Here is an 18,640-nt window from a genome sequence, read left to right as displayed (position 1 = left end):
TCCAGGGGAATCCGATGCCCTCTTCTGACCTCCGTGGCATTGCATGACACGGGTGCACTCACACACATGCAGGCAATATACTTGTACACATAAAAATAATAAAATATATTTAAAAATTTTAAAAAACTGCTTTAAGTTCAAAGATGAATCACGGGCTGAGTAATTTTATTACTTTTAAACTCTATAAACCCCCTCAGCTGAACCTGCCAGTGAGTTCTTTTGTTATATGCCCAGGTGGGCAACGAGCTAGAGATGCCAGTGGAGAACTGGTAAATTCATTAATTTAAGAGAAACAATGGTCTGCTTGGTACCATCTGGGTTTAGAGGTTTGCAAAAAGCAAAATCAAAGAACAAAATAAATCTTAAGCTAATATAAAAATGAAGAAAAACATGCACATTGAGAAAGTTTTATTGAGGAAGCCAAGGGATAAAAATTCCTTATCCCCAAAAGCCTGAACTCAATGTTTCTTTCAGTCCTTTCTTAAAAAGTAATCAGCTTCGAGTGAATATATCAGAATGACTCATCTGGAATTGGGAAAGTCCCAATTGGGAATATCTGGTTGTCCTCTCTAAATCACTCCATGACACAGATCCCATTATCCCTGAGGAACATGTCCGGTATTTGACCTCAGTGAATCCAGAGTGTTCCACGTACTGCAGTCAGGATATCTGAAAACTGCCCCACATTCTGCAGCTTTTCTCTGTGTCCTCCAGAATTGTGAATGTTATGTTTCCCTTTGTTCCAGGCTGGAGACTATGGGAAAAGGTGTGCCACACTAGCTCTCCCTGTTAACTCACTAGGGCTATACCAGCACTCTAAGAACTGCTTCCCATTTATGTGCCATGGCTGAGGAATACACAATATTAAAACATTAGTGTTGTTTTATGACATTTTCACTATATATATGCTATATTATCTAAAAATGTACTTTTTAGCATAATTCAAGTGAATACACTTTAGTGATACACTTATAACAGTATTTGAAAGTCATATTTACATATATATACACCGGCCTGCCATGTGACTCTACATGAATAGCTATAAGAAAAATACTAAGTCATTAATGAGCCTTTGATGGAGTGAAATCCAGTTTTCCATTGTGAAGGTGCTTTTGAAGTCTAAAACAATGGAAATGGGCTCTAGAGGAGACAGACTTGCCCTCTGTCCTCTGCTGTATGCATGAGCAGTTCCCTGCCCTTAACATGCTCAGTTCTATATAGTTAAGACAGAATCATAGGACTCTGTACCTCACAGTCTGAAAATCAGTGCAAGTCTATAATAAAGCCATGAACTAATATTTAACAAGTACTAAGATTTTATAAGGATTATAATATCATCTTAAAACGTAGTTTAAAGACACAGAATAGAAGAAAAGGTTTTATTTGAAGGGCATTTTTACTTATTTATACAAAAACTATGTCACCATTTTCATACATGCCCAAAACTTTTGTGCACAGCAGAAATTAAGAAGCTCATTTATGTCAATTTTTTGCCATATGCTATAATAAACTGCCTATATCAAATATCTCCTGATTATCTAGCCATTCTACTAAAATATTTATTTCTTTTCACACCTTTACCTATTGGCAGATTTCAACCGGTACTTTGGGTTTTGTTCTGTTTGGTTGCTTCCATCATGGTCAGTCACTGGGAGATGCCAACACACTCCTTTCTCAACATTTCCAGCATCAGTAATGCTTCCTTTTTTTAATAAGCTGGGAAACTGTTTCAAAGTATTAAATCCTGGCTAACAAAGACTTAGCTAGTTTCCTAAATTCATGTGACCATAATAACCTCAAAAGGGAAAAAGGCTCTGTGGTACTTAATTTTATCTTGCCTAGCTTTTAGAGGTCAAGTACAGTGTTGTCTAAATGGGGAAAATGTGTGGCCCCTGTGGATTAGAATTACACATTCACACTTTAAAAGTTATCACTGTTGTCATTCAATAGCAACCTTCAGTAGATTGACCTCAAATTTTTTCATGTAGAACTTGATGTTGTTACTTTTTTACTAAAAAAGATCATTTCTGAAAAAATAAAATGATCCCTTGTTCTCTGTGCTACTTCTCTCCTTCTGACTCCTCCTGCCTAATAGGGTGGGGTTTGTATAGGTTTTTAGGTTGCTCCCATAGGTAGAAACCTAAAAGCCCAGAAGACAAAATCCCTGTGGTCATCTAAGGTCTATGTGAGCCCCCGTGGAGGACATTCTAGATAACTTAGGGTAGAGATCATTTTGGGGAAAGATTACAATGATAACACCTGATGAGACACATCTCTCTAGGACATTAAAAGTCCACAGGGCTGCTCGGAATAATAAGCAACATTTGATAAGCCCCACTATCCTAGGAAGTCTGCAACACCCATCATCTCTCTGTGCCTCCATCTACTTCTACCTGGAGTCCTATGTTGTTCTGAACCTCCTATCTCCAGTATTACCTCCCCCACAGCATGCTGTTTCTTCAAACAATCATTACAAAGATCTTTCCAAGCCATTAATTTACTAAGGTCCACTAGGCCTGAAAGTCCAACCAGTTACAATCAACTCAAGAAATAAGATTGTGAATTCTTCCACGGCACTAGGTTCTTTACTAACTCGTCCTCCCAAGGTTTTCCCTGACATCCTGATATAACTGCATTTTTCTAAACATACCATAGCTGTGCTTGCATGAAGGTTTCTCAACCTCAGCACTGTGAGCATGAGGGGCCCTCTTATTCCTTATTACAATCATTATACTCATTTATTTATATGTATGTATGTATATGTATACACATGCCACAGTACATGTGAGGAGCTCAGAGAACAATTTATAGGTGTCAGTTCTCAACTTTGATACCATATGTGTCCTGGAGTTTGAACTAAGGTCATCAGGTTTAGTCACTGATCCATTTTCATGGCACATCCTGTCATTTGGTAAAACTTTATTTTACTACTCTTAATTATTTGTATGTATTATGTGTCTATATGTGCATATGAGTGCAGATGCCCATAGGGCACTGGATTCACCTGGAGCTGGCATTACAGGTAGCTGTGAGCTGCCTAACATGGGTGCTGGGAACTGAACTCTTAGAACAGTAAGTGTACAGTACATGTTCTATGTTCTTAATTGCTGAGTCATCCCTCCAGCATCCCATCCTGTCATTCTTTATTGTTGGGGAAAACTTTCATAACATAGGGCTATAGCAAGAATTCCGGACTCATACCCACTAGATATCAGTAGACCCACCTTACCCCAAAATGCTTCCAGGCTGGGCATGGCTGTGCACACCTTTAATCCCAGGACTCCAGAGACAGAGGCAGGCAAATCTCTGTCAGATCCAGACCAGCCTTGTCTACATATCTACATACATACATTCTTGTTTACATATAGCTCCAGGCCAGCTGGGGCTACAAAGGAGATAATAATATTTATTATTATAAAAAGTATAATATTATTATTTATAATGATAAATATTATTTATTTATTATTAAATAAATAATGCACACATACATACAATCTCCAGACTAACACATGCATAAAATCATCCCCAAATGAGAACCAATGGCCTACTCTCTTGACTTTACACATTAACACAAGTTAATAAATATCTTGCTATAAATAGCAACTACCTTTGCCTTTCATCCTGTCTTGGAATTTTTTCACGTGTAACCTTTTTGAATAATGTACCTGAACTTAGCTGTCATCTATCCTATGCAACCTTCTCTGCTCCAAGTAGGGATAACTAACTAACTGACTATTTTCTGGCTACCCCAAGTATTTAATCCAGTCACAGTCAAATAATACCAAACATTTAAATATTGTATCTTCTCTACTAAGAGAAATATTGGGGACAGGGTCTCTGGCCACTATCTGCCCAATACCTCTAACAAGGCATGTGCCCAAAAAATATTACAGAATAGTGACTGGAGAGATGGCTCAGCGCTTAAGAACATTGGTTGTTTTTGCAGAAGACCCAGGTTCAAATTCCAGCACCCACATGGCAGCTAACAACTGTCTATAACTCCAGTCCCAGAGGATCCAACAGCCTCCTCTGATCTCTGCAGGCATTGCACAACACAGGTGCACTTACCTACATGCAGGCAATACATGTATGCATATAAAATAAAAATAATAAATACAATTTTTTTAAGCTTAAAAAAATTTACAAAATAAATGAATGAAAAGTAAAAAAATAAATTATGTTCTATAATAATCACCACAGTTAAGAAAAACAGGCAGGTCCTGCTCAGGTGGATGCTCTCAAATACTATAATCTCATGCTCTATCAGAAGTCATATCCAATTTTCATGGAAAGATGAAACAGATGTGAATTAATGTTAAGAAAGCAAACTCACAGCTTGTAGGTACCGGAAAGACAAGATGGGACCACTTAATGCCCCACAAGCACTGCTATCTTCAAAGTCTCCTTCTTCAAGTAGGAACTGCTGGCCTTTAAAATGTTCCTCTTCATAGGCGACCCACCTAGAAATACAAGACATTCAACTGAGCCATTAATAAAACTAATCAAGAAAGCAAAAGAGAAAAACAAAAGCATAATAGGCAGCTATTCATCTCCGTCATGTTTTTTTCCATGCACAAAGATAGGCAAATGGTATGTACCTCATGGATTAATAATTTCTCTAGTTTGGAAGCTTTCCCCACAGAAGGTTAATCCTAAAACTGCAACAGAGCAAGCTATTAAGTGTTTGTGGTATGATTCCTACCACATCTCACCATGATAGAGAATAGTTTGCCAAGCAGAAATAATGAAAAACACACATGGCCAATGAGAAAAGTTACAAACCCCCTCCAAGATCCAAGATAATAATTTTCATTACACTGCTTAAGGCCTTCTGGAATCAAGGAATGATGACTTTATTAAACATTTACTCAGGGTTTAAGTCAAAGGAATCTCTCCCCAGGCTGCAGATCAAAAACAATACAGGAAGGTTTCCCGAAGAGAAACAGGGAAAGGCCACTGAGCCAGAATCAGCTCTGGTGTTCTGCATGTAGACTAAAAGTTCTGTAAATACTTATGGATGGGCCTTGATTCTATCATCTTATCAGTGGTGATCATGGAAACAGGAAGCATCTTGGCAGAGTACTTTCCAGGGAGGCAAGTTTCCTGAGTTCTAGTCTAAAAGCATCAGTATGAGATGCTGATAAACACTACTGGCTGTTAAAACTCCTTTGTGAAACCTGCCTCTTTATAGGATAATTCATGGTATCTAACACTCCGTGGGCACAGATGACTCATACAATATGCTGTCCTATAAAAATTAGCCTTTAGCTGTACTATGTAGTTAGGGTGAGACCTTCCAACTGAGTGGATTGGTAGGGTGACTAGCCTGTTTCCTCCAGAATTAGGGATCTCTTAATTCAGAAGCTTGAAAAAATGAAGCCCCAAAGGGCTGCCTATTATTATTTTTCCTTTCTCCACCCTTCTGTAGTAGTGAAGATACAAAAGATGGAATTGTTTTCAAATAGCACAAAGTGGTACCTCTTGGTAACTATTCATCTCTCCTTGCTTTGTGTATAAATGTAAAGACTGGGAATGGAAAGGAATTCCAAATAAGATGGAATGAGCCAATCAGCCCACTGATAGTTTTAGCATGTTTGTAATACATAGAGGACTAGGATTCTTTTACTCTTAAAGTGTAAAGTAAACATAAACTTCAGAGAAAACTTACACAGCCTAAACTTTCTTTCATAGTAATGAAGGCATTCAAAGCATGCTTTTAATTATACCTGACTGAGAAAAAGAATGAAGAATATTAAAAAGACCTTAATGCTAAGAGACAGATTCAGGTTAATGTATCAGTTTATAATTACAGAAATAATCTTCCAGTTTTTCTTAGACTAAACTTTGGTTAAGAATAAATTTACATGTGTATCTGAGACATTTATTTACTGTTTGTTGTTTGTTTGTTGAAACTGGGTCCTCTGGTGGCCCCAGCTAGCCTTCAGTTCCACTATGTAGACAGAGAGCCACCTGGGATCAAGGGCCTGCAGCACTACGCCCATCTTATTTATTTATTTTTGAGGCAGGGTTTTACTTTGTAGCCCTTACTGACCTAGATCACACTATGTAAACCAGGCTTGCCTCTAACTCACAGAGATCTACCTGCCTCTGCCTTCTGGGATTAACGGTGTGTGCCATCACAGCCAGCTTGGGATATTTTAATGTACATATTATCTGAAAGAAGCTAAGAACATTAAGGTGGGATGGGATAAGCAAGAGTCCATACTATCAACACATAAATTTAAATAGCTAACATGTCAAACGATGAGAGAAGTGAGGGAAATAACAAGACAGCCAGTCATTTCTAAGCGGAAGCATCACATTTTTCTCCTGCAACTGTCATAAAAAGTGTCAGTGTGTATATATTATAGGTCTTATTTTTAGAGCTTTTTTTTAAACAGTTGTAAAAATCATAGAGAACAACAAAATTTACCACATATTTTAGCTGATAATTTTCTGTAAAGCAAAAAGCTAGCATTAAGTCTATCTAGTTAATGGAAAAAAAACATTTAAGTCCCAGAGGGGAAAAAAAGACAAAAATACTTTATTTAGCAGAGTTTTAACAAGAAGCACATGTATTCATAAATCAGAGAAGATTACAAATAAACATAACAATAAAAATGTGTTTACTCAAACTATATCTGTCCTTTTAACACCAAGTACCTTTTTAAAATATTTTATTTTTATTTTACGTGTATGTGTATTATGCCTGCAAGTGCGTACGTGCACCCATGTCATGCAATGTCCACGGAGAACAGAAGAGGGTGTCAGGTCCTCTGGAACTGGAGTTATAGATGGTTGTTAGCCTCCATGTGGGTGTTGGGACTTGAACCCAGGTCTTCTGCAGGAGCATCCAGTGCTCCTAAATGCTGAGTCATCTCTCCAGCTCCTCAAAGTACATTCTTAATTCAAGGATAAGTAATCAAATAGCTATCAGCATGTCAGACCAAGTATCACTATGACCTACATATCTGACATATTAGAGTTTCTTCCATTTTTCATTTGGCTGGTACAGCCATCACTTAGTATGTGCCACAAAGTGCAAAGCAGAAGTCTGCACATACAGAATCATAAGTGACTGTAAGCAGGTTTAACAGCACCATCTGCTAGAGATGCATAGACAAGTTATACAATGTTATAGTAAATATAAGGAAATACCAATGCTTAAAATGTAAATGAACCACATCCAAAATAACCAGTATGTGAAGGAAGGCATGTGAACATTTCTGGATGAAGTCTAGCCCTGAATTTAAAACAGCAATAAGCTTTGAGCAGTTTCTCCTTGGTAGTTTTACCTGCCAGAACACAAATACAAAGGCATAGCCCAACCTGGTCACAGATTTTCCTAGGGTTTCTGTTCTAGTAATGGCTGACTGAGGCTGTGGCAGTGGCAATACCCTTGTGTTTACATCCAGGGTTTCTTGGAGGGTTTCTTCAAATGCTGTTGGGGACAAGTGCCCAAACTCTTGATTTTGGAATCACTGGGCTGAGTCTGTCCCTTTAAAGACAAAACTATCAAAGCCCTCAGCATATAAGTCAACCAACATCAACAGATCAACAAAAAAGAGGATAAAAACTGGGATCTCACACCTATTCACAACCTGTGGAAAAAAATTATGTTGCAGGTCTGCGACACTGTTTTTAAAAAGCTAAGTGTTGAATTTTTGTATTAAACACACACAACTACTTCTGTTTCAAAATCTTTAATACCAATAAGTAGGCATAGCCATTACTAATTCAAATATTTTACTTCCCACAATACAGAAGGGGGATATATTACTAGATAAGACTGACTGCCTTTGTTCTGTTCAGTGCATTTTTTTTGAGATAATCTTTAAAAGCAAACTACTAAATCACATACTGAAAATACAATACTCACACTCCACCAATGACACGAATTGATCCAATTCCATGAAAATCCTTATCATTTTTTAAAAACGTAGGAACAGAATATATATGTTCACTAAACTCTTTGGTCTTTCCATGGAAGTGAGGTTTTTCATAAATAATAACCTGAAAAATGTGAAAATATTATTTAACATGCTCATAGTATAGATACATTCTAATTACTTGAGTGGCATTAAAAACAACATGAAGAGGGGAAAATACCTGCTTTTAGAATTAAGTTTACAATATAAAACAGTATTTGATATTCATGAAGAGTATATGAGTTATTATTAATGTAAAGTATTTATTCACAGGATTCTCTCATATTAATACACCTGGCTGTGATTAATACACCTGATTATCCAAAGGTTAGCACCATCACATAGGGTAAACTGCCTTATAAACAATTCTCGAATTATCTTTACACATTTACTCTTGGGTTTTGAATTTACAACAGACCTACCTCATATCTACTGAATTCCCCCCATAAGATGCAAAAACATTTTGCAAAATTCCAGAGCATAAAAATAAATTACCAGCCAGGCGTGGTGGTGCATGCCGTTAATCCCAGCACTTGGGAGGCAGAGGCAGGCGGATCTCTGAGTTCCAGGCCAGCCTGGTCTACACACGACACAGGTGTACTTACACACATGCAGGCATAACACTTATACACATAATAAATAAATAAATAAATAAATAAATAACCTACCAAGTTCCAATAAAACAAAACAAAACAAAAAAAACCCTCCTTCTTAAAACACTAGCTGCTTTTAGAAGAAACAGATATTGAGTTTTTAAAATTTAAAAGCAAAACTTGTTAAAAATCAGAAGTGATGGAAAACTGTGTTTTGCTGACTAGATATTTTATTCAAATCTAGAGATGGTATGACTGTAGTAGAAAATAAATTGACAAGTAAAGAACTCTGCTAGCACAGATTCTTCTACTATTTTGCTGTTTTCCACTTCTCAAGTACCATTGCTCTAAGCATGTGAACATGATAACAGCGTTAAACTGTCCACACTCCATCACTTAGTCCTAGCTATGGCTAAAGGAATAATCTGAACACAACTGAGGAACCCAAGATCTTGATGAATAAAACCCCACGCTATATAAAACAAACAAAACAACTTCTTTATGTCTAAAAATTCATAACATTATAGACCGAAAAAAATTATGTAATACTGATCTCAGTGTTGCTACATACTAGATTTTCACAGGGACCTATATTTGAAGTAATAAAGTTTTATTTGGGTTTAATCCTCACTGCACGTGATGACAACATTCAAGCTAAGTAAAAAGCAATGGTTCTTTGATGAGTAGCTCTTGTGATATTAATGTCAATTAGTTTCTAACATAAATTGTGATTACTTATGACAACCAATCCATTCACATATACCTAGAACCTGTCAAACTGTAAATGCCTAAGAAGACTCAGCCTATCATACTTGAAGTTCTGACTCACCAAATAGAAAGCTGCAACAGGAGTAACTCAGAGAGTGCTGGATAATTCTACATCTATTTGATCAGCAGTTTGTCATGAGATGCATTTTCTTTTTTTTTTTTTTAATTTTATTTATTATTTTTATTTTATGTGTATTCATGTATTGCCTGCATGTAGGTAAGTGCACCGGTATCATGCAATGCCTGCGGAGGTCAGAAGAGGCTGTTGGATCCCCTAGGACTGGAGTTATAGACAGTTGTTAGCTGCCATGTGGGTTCTGGGATTCAAACCCAGGTCTTCTGCAAGAACAACCAATGTTCTTAACCGCTAAGCCATCTTAGCAGCCCCATGAGATGCATTTTCAAATCACCTGGGGAAATAAAATTTTTTCAACTCATACAGGATCAGAAGGGAAACTATGTCTGAGAAGGGAAACTAGGTCAAAGTATTTTTTTTTAATTCAGATGATTTCCATATGTAGTTAAAGTATAATAGATACATTCATGAGAGATTTCTTTTTTTGTTATTGTTTTGGGGTTTTTGAGACAGCCTCTCCCAGTAACCCAAGCTAGCCTGGAACTTGCTATGGAGACCAGGCTGGCCCAGGCTGGCCTCAATTTCACAGAGATCCAACTGCCTCTGCCTCAAGTGCTGGGATTAAAGGCATGCATCACCACCATGCCCAGCATGAGATGTGAGTTTTAAAACTGAGAAAATTGCAGTCATAAATCAGGAAGTTGATAAAAGGAGGGCAGGAGGCACTGGATCTGCTTTGATGAGAGAAGGGAAGGATTTCTTTTCACACACTTTGTAACTATTTCCTCCTCCCCCCACACCTTGCTTGATCCTGCCACTGCTGTCACCCAGTTTTCATTGTCTCTATCCTTCCTTTCAGGCACTCATACCAGACATTCATCCTTTAAGAGCTATCTGTAACTCATTAGCCTTGATCTCTCCTAAGCATCATTCTCAATTTCCTACTGGCTGTCTCCACTTGAACAGCTAGCTTCTACCTAAAGGCAGCCATGACCAAACAAAAAAACCCAACTGGTTATCATCCCACACAGGGGAATTGATGGGTCTGTGGGAAGTGATAGTACAGACCTCCATCTTTTTACATTGACTTCACTCCCCATTCACAACCACAGGAGAGCCTGGGAGAGGGCACAGAAATCTTTCTATGCAGTCACTTCCCACTACTGCAACCTGCACTAGTTAGGCAGTACACATTCAGGTAACTTTCTCATTCTAATTCAAAATACTTAAAAGATTAGTGTTCAGTCTTTTGAGTCCACTACAAAAGTCTGCTCAAGGCTTACCTTTAAGTTCATAGGCATTTCCACCTTCAGTCCACCCTAAAGATGACAAGATATTTTAAGACATGCAAATATATAAAGCGTGAGAAAGTAAGTTACAAAATAAGTGATATGTAGGGTACAAAATTCTAATTAAGACTATAAAATAGTCAAATTTAAGTGATGGCAAATTTAAAGTTCAAAACTCTATACTAGTCAAAACCAAGTCAAACTGATCTGCACAAATGGAGAAGGAGCTAGAAACTTTTTAAAGTTTCCAGGTTAGAACTACAAGGTAGAAAACTGAGGTTTAGTCTTTGAACACACATGAGCAATGAAAGACAATACTGGAGTATTCCAGACAGAAGAGTGGAATTGCTAATAGCTTTGGAAGTTACATTTGGCAGAGATTTCTAAATCACTTATCCAAAGTTACCCCTACAAGTACTTGGGTTTTCTAAATTAGGGCCTGTAGTAGCTCCATACCTCTCCTTCCAAGTTCCACCAACACACTTAACCATACTTAATGTCCTTATAACAACATCAAGACTACATAGTAATATCTTTCTTACAAAAACTCTGTTTTGGTAATTCTATTGTTAAAAATGCTACTCCAGGGACTGGAGAGATGGCTCAGGGGTTAAGATCATTGGCTTCTCTTGCAGAGGACTAGGGTTCAATTCCCAGTACCCACATGGTGGCTAACAACTGTCTGTAACTCCAGTTCCAAGAGATATGACACCCTCTTCTTCTGACCTTCATGGGCATCATGCAACGCAGGTGTAACTTATACCCATCCAGGCAATACGCTCAATACACATAAAATAAAAATAATAAATTTAAAAAATGCTACTCCAGATTGTAATGCTTAAGATTTCATCATTTGTCCTTGTTTCTCTTTTTCACAGTATACACTCAAATATGTTTTATCACATAGCCTATACTTAATTTAATAATTTGTTTCTCAAAAAAAAAAGTTTTCCACAAAAATACAGCAGGCACTTTTTTAATCTTTAAGAAGGGAAACATTGAGAGAACTACCAATTTACTATTAATGGTGAGCTTACTGTTCATTATTAAACTGGAGATAATTAACTACAGCTAATTTTCTAATGAGCATCAACAAAACAAACTCAGAACTTTATTAACTACTCAAGAGTTTTCACAGAACAAAACTTACAAAAAAACTGTATGTATTGTGATAAACTTACCGGAATACAAAATAAATTCAAACACTCTGTATAATATGAATTTAAAAAGCACTCATAGTTTGTTAATTCAGTGGCACACATTCATTTTTTGAGACTGAGGGCTATCAGTCTCAATGACTGATAGCAATGATCACAGCTCTTTAGTCTGTACTCATGGGTGCCCAGGAAGAGAAGGCCCTTGGTTGGAATTTGCTTACCATTTGAAGTGGATACAGGGACTTCATTTCTGCTGCAGAAATCTCAAACAGCCCCTGGTCTTCCTCCAAAATTGTAGCTTGCCCCTTAAAATTAATATCTGGGTAGGCAAGCCAACTAAATAGGGAATAAATGGTTGGTTAAAATGCAATAATAATACTTTAATTTGATTCTGCACAAGGAAAAAGGACTATCAAAAATCCCATTACAGAATTACACTAATAAAATCCACCAAAGTAATTAGATAGGCAGCATCTGATGATGAGAGTTAACATGTTATTAAAAGCTTATTTTCACATACTTTCTACCTTCTCTGTCTAATTAACTTCCAGGTGCTATGTATTACTTTTTTTCCTAGAAGTTTTGATGATCTAAAACATGCAGCACCTGCAATTCCAACAGGCTATAATTTGAAAATCAAAACTTGGTTCTAAATCCTTGCTTGCCAGCTAGTACCCTGGACTCATCTACAATGAGAAAGTAACAATCAGCTTTCAGAAACACGAGATGAAGAGAACAAGTCAGTGACTTGTGCCTGTACTGGGGCAGTGGTAACATTTAACATATGCTAAAACTAGTTCAGGCTCTAAAGTTTTAGGCCAGGGACATGTTCTCATTTTTCAATCCCAAAATGTGTTAGATGAAAAGACAATGTGATTCATCTATCAAGAAACCCGAGGATTCTGTATCTGCTCATACGAGTCATACATCAAAGCTTTAATTGGATCCAAAGAAAGAATTTGTTTCAAACCATGTAGGAGTCATCCTTAGGTATCTAGAATCATACACAGCATTAACTAAGCAAAACTTCAGCAATTTATATGTCATCTTATTGAAATATAAAGCAAAAAATTAACTTTGGTGGTCATCAATCACTATAATAAAGAAAAGCTGATACATACACTCCCGACTTCACAGTGAAGGATGTGGATTTGGGGATATTCAACTCTTCCAAAATGGGGACTGCTCGCCGTATAGAGATAGGAAAGCACCCCTGGTCAGACTGTAGGCAAATTTCTATCTCCGGAATGCTGCAATCCTGAAAAAAAAAATTAATTTGACTTTGAAATCATCTAGAGGCGCACAGGCTAGTATTCTAAACACTCTGGACACACAGCTACAATGATTTATTGTTCAGCAGAATTTCTTCTCAAAAAAAAGCAACACAAGGGAGATCCTATTACTCCTCAAGCACATTCTTAAAGCAAGCTTTTCTCAGGAGTCGTATGAACAACACATGACAATTATAAATGCTATTACTGGAAAAATTACTGTCCTATTTTTCTCTGCTTTAGTTTTTAAAATACTTGTCCCATTAAGAAAAGGTCAGTTACCAAAGGATTTGAGTGCCAAAGGTCTGTAAGCCTTCCTTCTCAGAAGTCTAACAAAGCCTAAAGGGAGGAAGGGAGTTAAATAAAAGCTGATCTCATGGGGGACATAAAAAATAAATAATGGAGAGGCACAGCCCCTCCAGTGTGTTTATCTAATTTACATCAACAAAAGCAGGAGGAACTAGAGGTGAGGGGAAAGGAAATGTTTTCCTACTTGTGAGATTCTATTTCTTTAATGCAAGTTGGTTTGATAGATATTATGAAATTTGACCCTATACTCTCCTAGCCTTAAAAAATGAGGTACTCACTCTCAGTATGTCCTGTTAGACCTCCCTTTAAAGACACTTGCCTGTCTCTGTTTACGTATTCCCACAGCTGTGGTGCAAACTCCAATAATAGCCCTAACTCACACCTACCAGTGAAGTGGTAGCTCCTCTTCATACAGCTGAGCTTCTGAGAACACCACTTTGCCTGTGACATTCCTTGGATCAATATCAATCACATCAGATTCATATTTTTGCTTGCCTTTTCTGAGACAGGGTCTCACTACATGGTCCTGGCAGGCCTAAAACTTGTTAAGTAGACCAGGCTGGCCTGGAACTCACAGAGATGGGTCTGCTTCTACCTCCTAAATTGCTGGGATTGAAGGTGTGCACTGCCATTGCTGGCTTTGTTTGCCTTTCTACAGTATCAAGATCCATACTCACCTCCCACAACTCTGTAATCACACTGGCCTTTTGGCTATCTCCACCGTTACACAACTCTTTGGAAGTTTTAAAGATGGTTTTCACAATACAACTAAAGAGATAATCTTCTGCATTGTTATTTAGGACAATCTCTTATAACAGTCAAATTATGGTTAAAAAAAAAAAAAAACTGTCCTGAACTGGAGAAAGGGCTCAGAGGTTAAGAGCATTCGTTGCTCTTGCAGAGGACCTGGGTTTGGTTCCCAGTACCCACATGGTGGCTAACAACGATTTATAATGCCAGTTCCAGAGGATCTAATAGCCTCTTCTGTCCTCTACAGGCACTGCACGACACTGGTACACTTATATGCAGCCAAAACATACATACAAAAAATAAAATTAAAAAATTTTTTAAATTCATCCTTTCTTAAGTAATCAAAATCACAATTATTTTCCCCTTTTCCAAAATTATGGACACCATTCTGTCTGAATAGAAAATGTACTTCAGTACTCAGAGTGCTTAGTTATACAACTCAGGTTTCAGTAATATAATTCTCCTCTGACACTGTGAAATTCAAGTGAATGCATTTCATTCTAATAAAATAAGTAAAGGCAACAGTTATCAGAGATGGCATTTATTAGAAACTAAACTATTTGCTTATTATAAGTTCTGTAATTTCAAAACTTCAATTTTAAATTCCTGAATCTTTCCCCAAACTGAGTTCTAACATATGAAATAATTTGGGGTGCTGACTAGAATATGCTATTGTATGCAGTCACAAGGCATTTAAATCATGCTAGGGATTCAAAACCTAACAAATTATATTAGTCAAAATGTGACATCATAATTTCCTTTCCAGAACAACTTTAGGTTAATAAAAAAGATTCTCAATATAAGCAGACCGTTAAAGTATCAGCAGATTGTATTTATTGTGTATTACTATGCTGCATAAACCACTATATTTTCCTTAGCAAGCAAATTTATGTATCTCATTTTCAGAAAATTAGTCTAAGTTGCAGTATACTATTATAATAAGGAAGAATAACTTAAAATGGCCTTCAAAATACCAAAGTATATTTCCTTCTGAAGTTTCAGTTCAAAATTAGCCAGAAACGTCTAGAATAGTTACCTGTCAATCTTCAATAGTCTTTTGTGTGCTGTTGATAACAGAGTGCTGTTTTAAATCCTGCCATATTAATGTTCCCTCAGGGAGTTGGGGTACAGTAGTGGAATACATAACAAGTGTCTCACACAAACAAGTTTCCTCTGCATTGTGTTATACAAACAATGTTTGGGTGGTGTACTTTAAAGGGGAAAAGCTAAGAGGCATTCATGTCTACAACAACGCAGAAGGAAACAGCAGAGCAGCAAAAGCATAATGACAGCTAAAAAATATGAAAATAAAAATGAGTAGCCATATGTTCTCAGCTACAACTAGCCCAATTTTTGCTCAAGTTGACTGAAAATGATTTCAACAAGCTGTCTTCTGGGTGACTCATCACAAAAATATTATCTTTTGGAAGACTTGTATAATTCTCGATGGACAAAGGCAGTCAAACACTAAAAACTGATGGGTGCTTTATGGTAACCTAGCAACGATAAACAGTTGACTTGAAAGGTTGCTCGCTTCCTCCCGCACTTTTCTAGTCATGCTCATTTTGCAAATGTATCTTGGTGAAGACTATTACATTAATTAATAGGAATGAAGACAAAGTTATAGGAAACAGTGGAAATGAATTACAGCCAACAAAAAGAGTAAGAAAATCAATTTCTATCCTATCCACCTTGCACACACAAGATGCCTACAGTCTAATCTAACACTGTATCTTTCTATTCATGGCTCATTAATGATAGCAGGACCATAGCAGGACCATAGCAGGACCTAAGTAACTTCTGGTCCTAAGAAAAAGTTCATACTTTTAAAAAGAATGCTCAATGTGCCAGGCATGGTGGCGCATGCCAGAACTTGGGAGGCAGAGGCAAGCGGATCTCTGTGAGTTTGAGGCCAGCCTGCTCTACATAGTTCCAGGCCAGCTGAGGCTACAGGGAGACCCTGTTTCAAAACGACAGAAAGAAAAAAAAAAGAATACTCAGTGTAAAACAAACATAGACATAGTAATTCACAATACTCATTTACACTGATTTCAGAAAGACTGCACTGGAATCACCATTCACTGACCTATTATGCCCACAACCAATTTGCCCAATTATTTCACTGGTAGCACTAACAAGCCTTAAATGGGATCTACAAATGCTGCAAACTAGGGTACACACTGCATCTATTCACAATCAAGTCAAGACATCATTAAAGCAGGGTATTAAGTTCTCAGAGGGGAGCAACTAAAATCCAGATGATGCAATGAGATAAAGTTGGAATAGGCCTAGGCAAGTTGGGAAGGGCAGCAACCACCACAAGAAAGAAGCTATCCACAGGCAGAATTCAGAAACAGCTGGAAAAGGAAGTCAGATGCCTGATTCCCATTTTACAAAATATTTACATATGTCCGTTCAATGCTTAATAGTTTTATTTTCCTTCCATACTAAAAGTTGCCAGTCTATTTAAGACATGTGATAGCTTATGCTGTAAGTATAAAACAAAGACTCTAGGAACAATGGAAGAAGGAAAGAAAAAAATACAAACATGATATTCTTTTTCTCATAATATATTCTAAGCAAAAGACAAATTTGAAAACATGCAATCACATTTCTAAACTCATCAGGTTGAATTTGTTTTATTTTATTCTTGTTTGATTTTAGGGGAATTGTAAGGGTTTCAGATTCTGTCCTCATTTCCCCCCACTAGACTTAGTGGGGTGACTGACAGTCAAATAGCAGGTAAAAAAATCATTTAAGTTATACAAATACCAAAGAGTCCACCTACAAACTCACTTCAAAGAATTTCTGGTTATGTTAGCTAATGAAATGAGTACTGAAATGGGCTTTGCAGACCTGGTCATAGATCCTACTTTGAATGAAGACACTGCCCTCTGCTATGCTAGTCCCCTAGTGGTGCCACCACCGGCAATGCTCACCGCTTCGCCAGACAAGCAGGGTCTGCCAACACTCATTTCCCATGCTGTCTAACTCCTGCTTATCCTTTCAAGATTCTGGTTCAATGCCACCTGCTCCTTGTGAGGTGACACTTCCCTGTGTGCCCCAGGAGTCCTTACTCTAGGGCACTTCCCAGGCATAAGAACAAGTGACTCAGCTGTTCTTCCCCAGAACTCAAGCAACCTGAAGTAAGGGCCAAAGCACATGGTATTTCTATTCCCAGACCCACTACAGTTTTCAGGCCCCACAGCAGACATTAGTACTAGTTAGATATGAATTTGTTTATAGTTTTGATTTGTGTACAATATATGTAGACATATCTTTATGATGACTTAAATGTTTCTGTGTTGCCATCTTTAGTTTCTCTGCTTTCTTTCCAACTCTCGAAAATTTAATAACATGGATCGATCATGATTTCTTTCCTTACAACTGATACTTTTTAACTATATAAACAAAATCTTGAATACATAAAAATTTTGTCCCAGTTGTACTTACATACATGCAGGCAAAATGCTCACACATAAAATAAAGTATATTTAAAAAAATTGTGTCCACGATGGTCACATAAGTCACTGCACTGTATCATGTCTTATATTCCTCCTGAAGGAAATCAAGGATATATGACGGAAGATTCAGTTCTTATCTGACGCCTGCCCTTATCGGCAATTCTCTCTTCTATACCACCATAGGAGCTCGCATAAAACATTTCATTTTGATGAGAGATCTCTCTCATCTTCAGTCATACTTTCCAACAGAAAATGAAGAAGCAGCACTTCACTTTCCCCATTCTTCTCTAAAATCCCTTCACATTCACAGACATACACACATATACAACACAGCCACACCAAGTAGCAGCAATTTAATTACAAACAGATACATCTGGAAATATTAGCTTTTTCCTTGATTACTATACAGCTAATATTAAATCTATAATATATTATGTTAAATATATGAGATACGATATGTACCATTCTATAAGCCAATTCAAAAATTAAAGCTGAAATTTGTAATTATCACTTTGTATAAATTAAAAACATCAGCATGATGGTGATTAATAAATTAGCACAAATATTAGCAACTACTTACTAGGTCGTATTATAACTTCACTTCCTGAAAAATAAAAACAAAACCAGGAGAAAATTATCAGTTCTATTACCTTTAGGACACGTTTGATAGAACCCAGTACAAAGTTTCTTTCTGGATGCTTCCTGTTCTGAGGAACCCAGTCACGATTTAACACTTTTTCCCCTTCTTCTAACACACACTTCTGACCTTGGAAATGTGGCTTCTCATATAAAATCCAGCTGAACAAACAGGGGAAAAAAATGACCAATTACATCTAATTCTCTAAGAAATGAGGCAAAATGAAACTAAGCAAGTAACAGATCATTTTACCTGCTTACAGTTTTTAAGCTGCACCACCTTCCACTATGAGCATATAAGACTGTTTTTGAAACAATAATACAGGCTAGCTTAAGTTTAAAAAAAGAATTAACATATATACAAGTTGGAAATAAAAATACTGAACATAGTATCACAAT

At 37.0% G+C, this 18,640-nt stretch overlaps 1 protein-coding gene across 1 annotated transcript in view; it reads right to left on the bottom strand.

Annotated features, from left to right (window-relative positions):
* Crybg3 (crystallin beta-gamma domain containing 3) overlaps positions 1-18,640 on the bottom strand; it is a 119,779-nt gene that overhangs the window by 48,968 nt on the left and 52,171 nt on the right. Inside the window, exons 7-12 of the mRNA XM_029567646.1 lie at positions 18,256-18,403; positions 12,933-13,069; positions 12,033-12,147; positions 10,649-10,684; positions 7,880-8,013; positions 4,334-4,460 (exon numbers count right to left, since the gene is read on the bottom strand). Of these exons, the coding sequence (XP_029423506.1) occupies positions 4,334-4,460; positions 7,880-8,013; positions 10,649-10,684; positions 12,033-12,147; positions 12,933-13,069; positions 18,256-18,403 (697 nt within the window). The remainder of the gene's footprint in view (positions 1-4,333; positions 4,461-7,879; positions 8,014-10,648; positions 10,685-12,032; positions 12,148-12,932; positions 13,070-18,255; positions 18,404-18,640) is intronic.

This window comes from Nannospalax galili, unplaced genomic scaffold (genome assembly GCF_000622305.1).
Source record: "Nannospalax galili isolate Female #2095 unplaced genomic scaffold, S.galili_v1.0 scaffold821, whole genome shotgun sequence".
Classification (NCBI taxonomy): Eukaryota; Metazoa; Chordata; class Mammalia; order Rodentia; family Spalacidae; genus Nannospalax; species Nannospalax galili.
The sequence above is the reverse complement of the archived record's forward strand: the minus strand, read 5'-3'. Positions and strand labels throughout refer to the sequence as shown.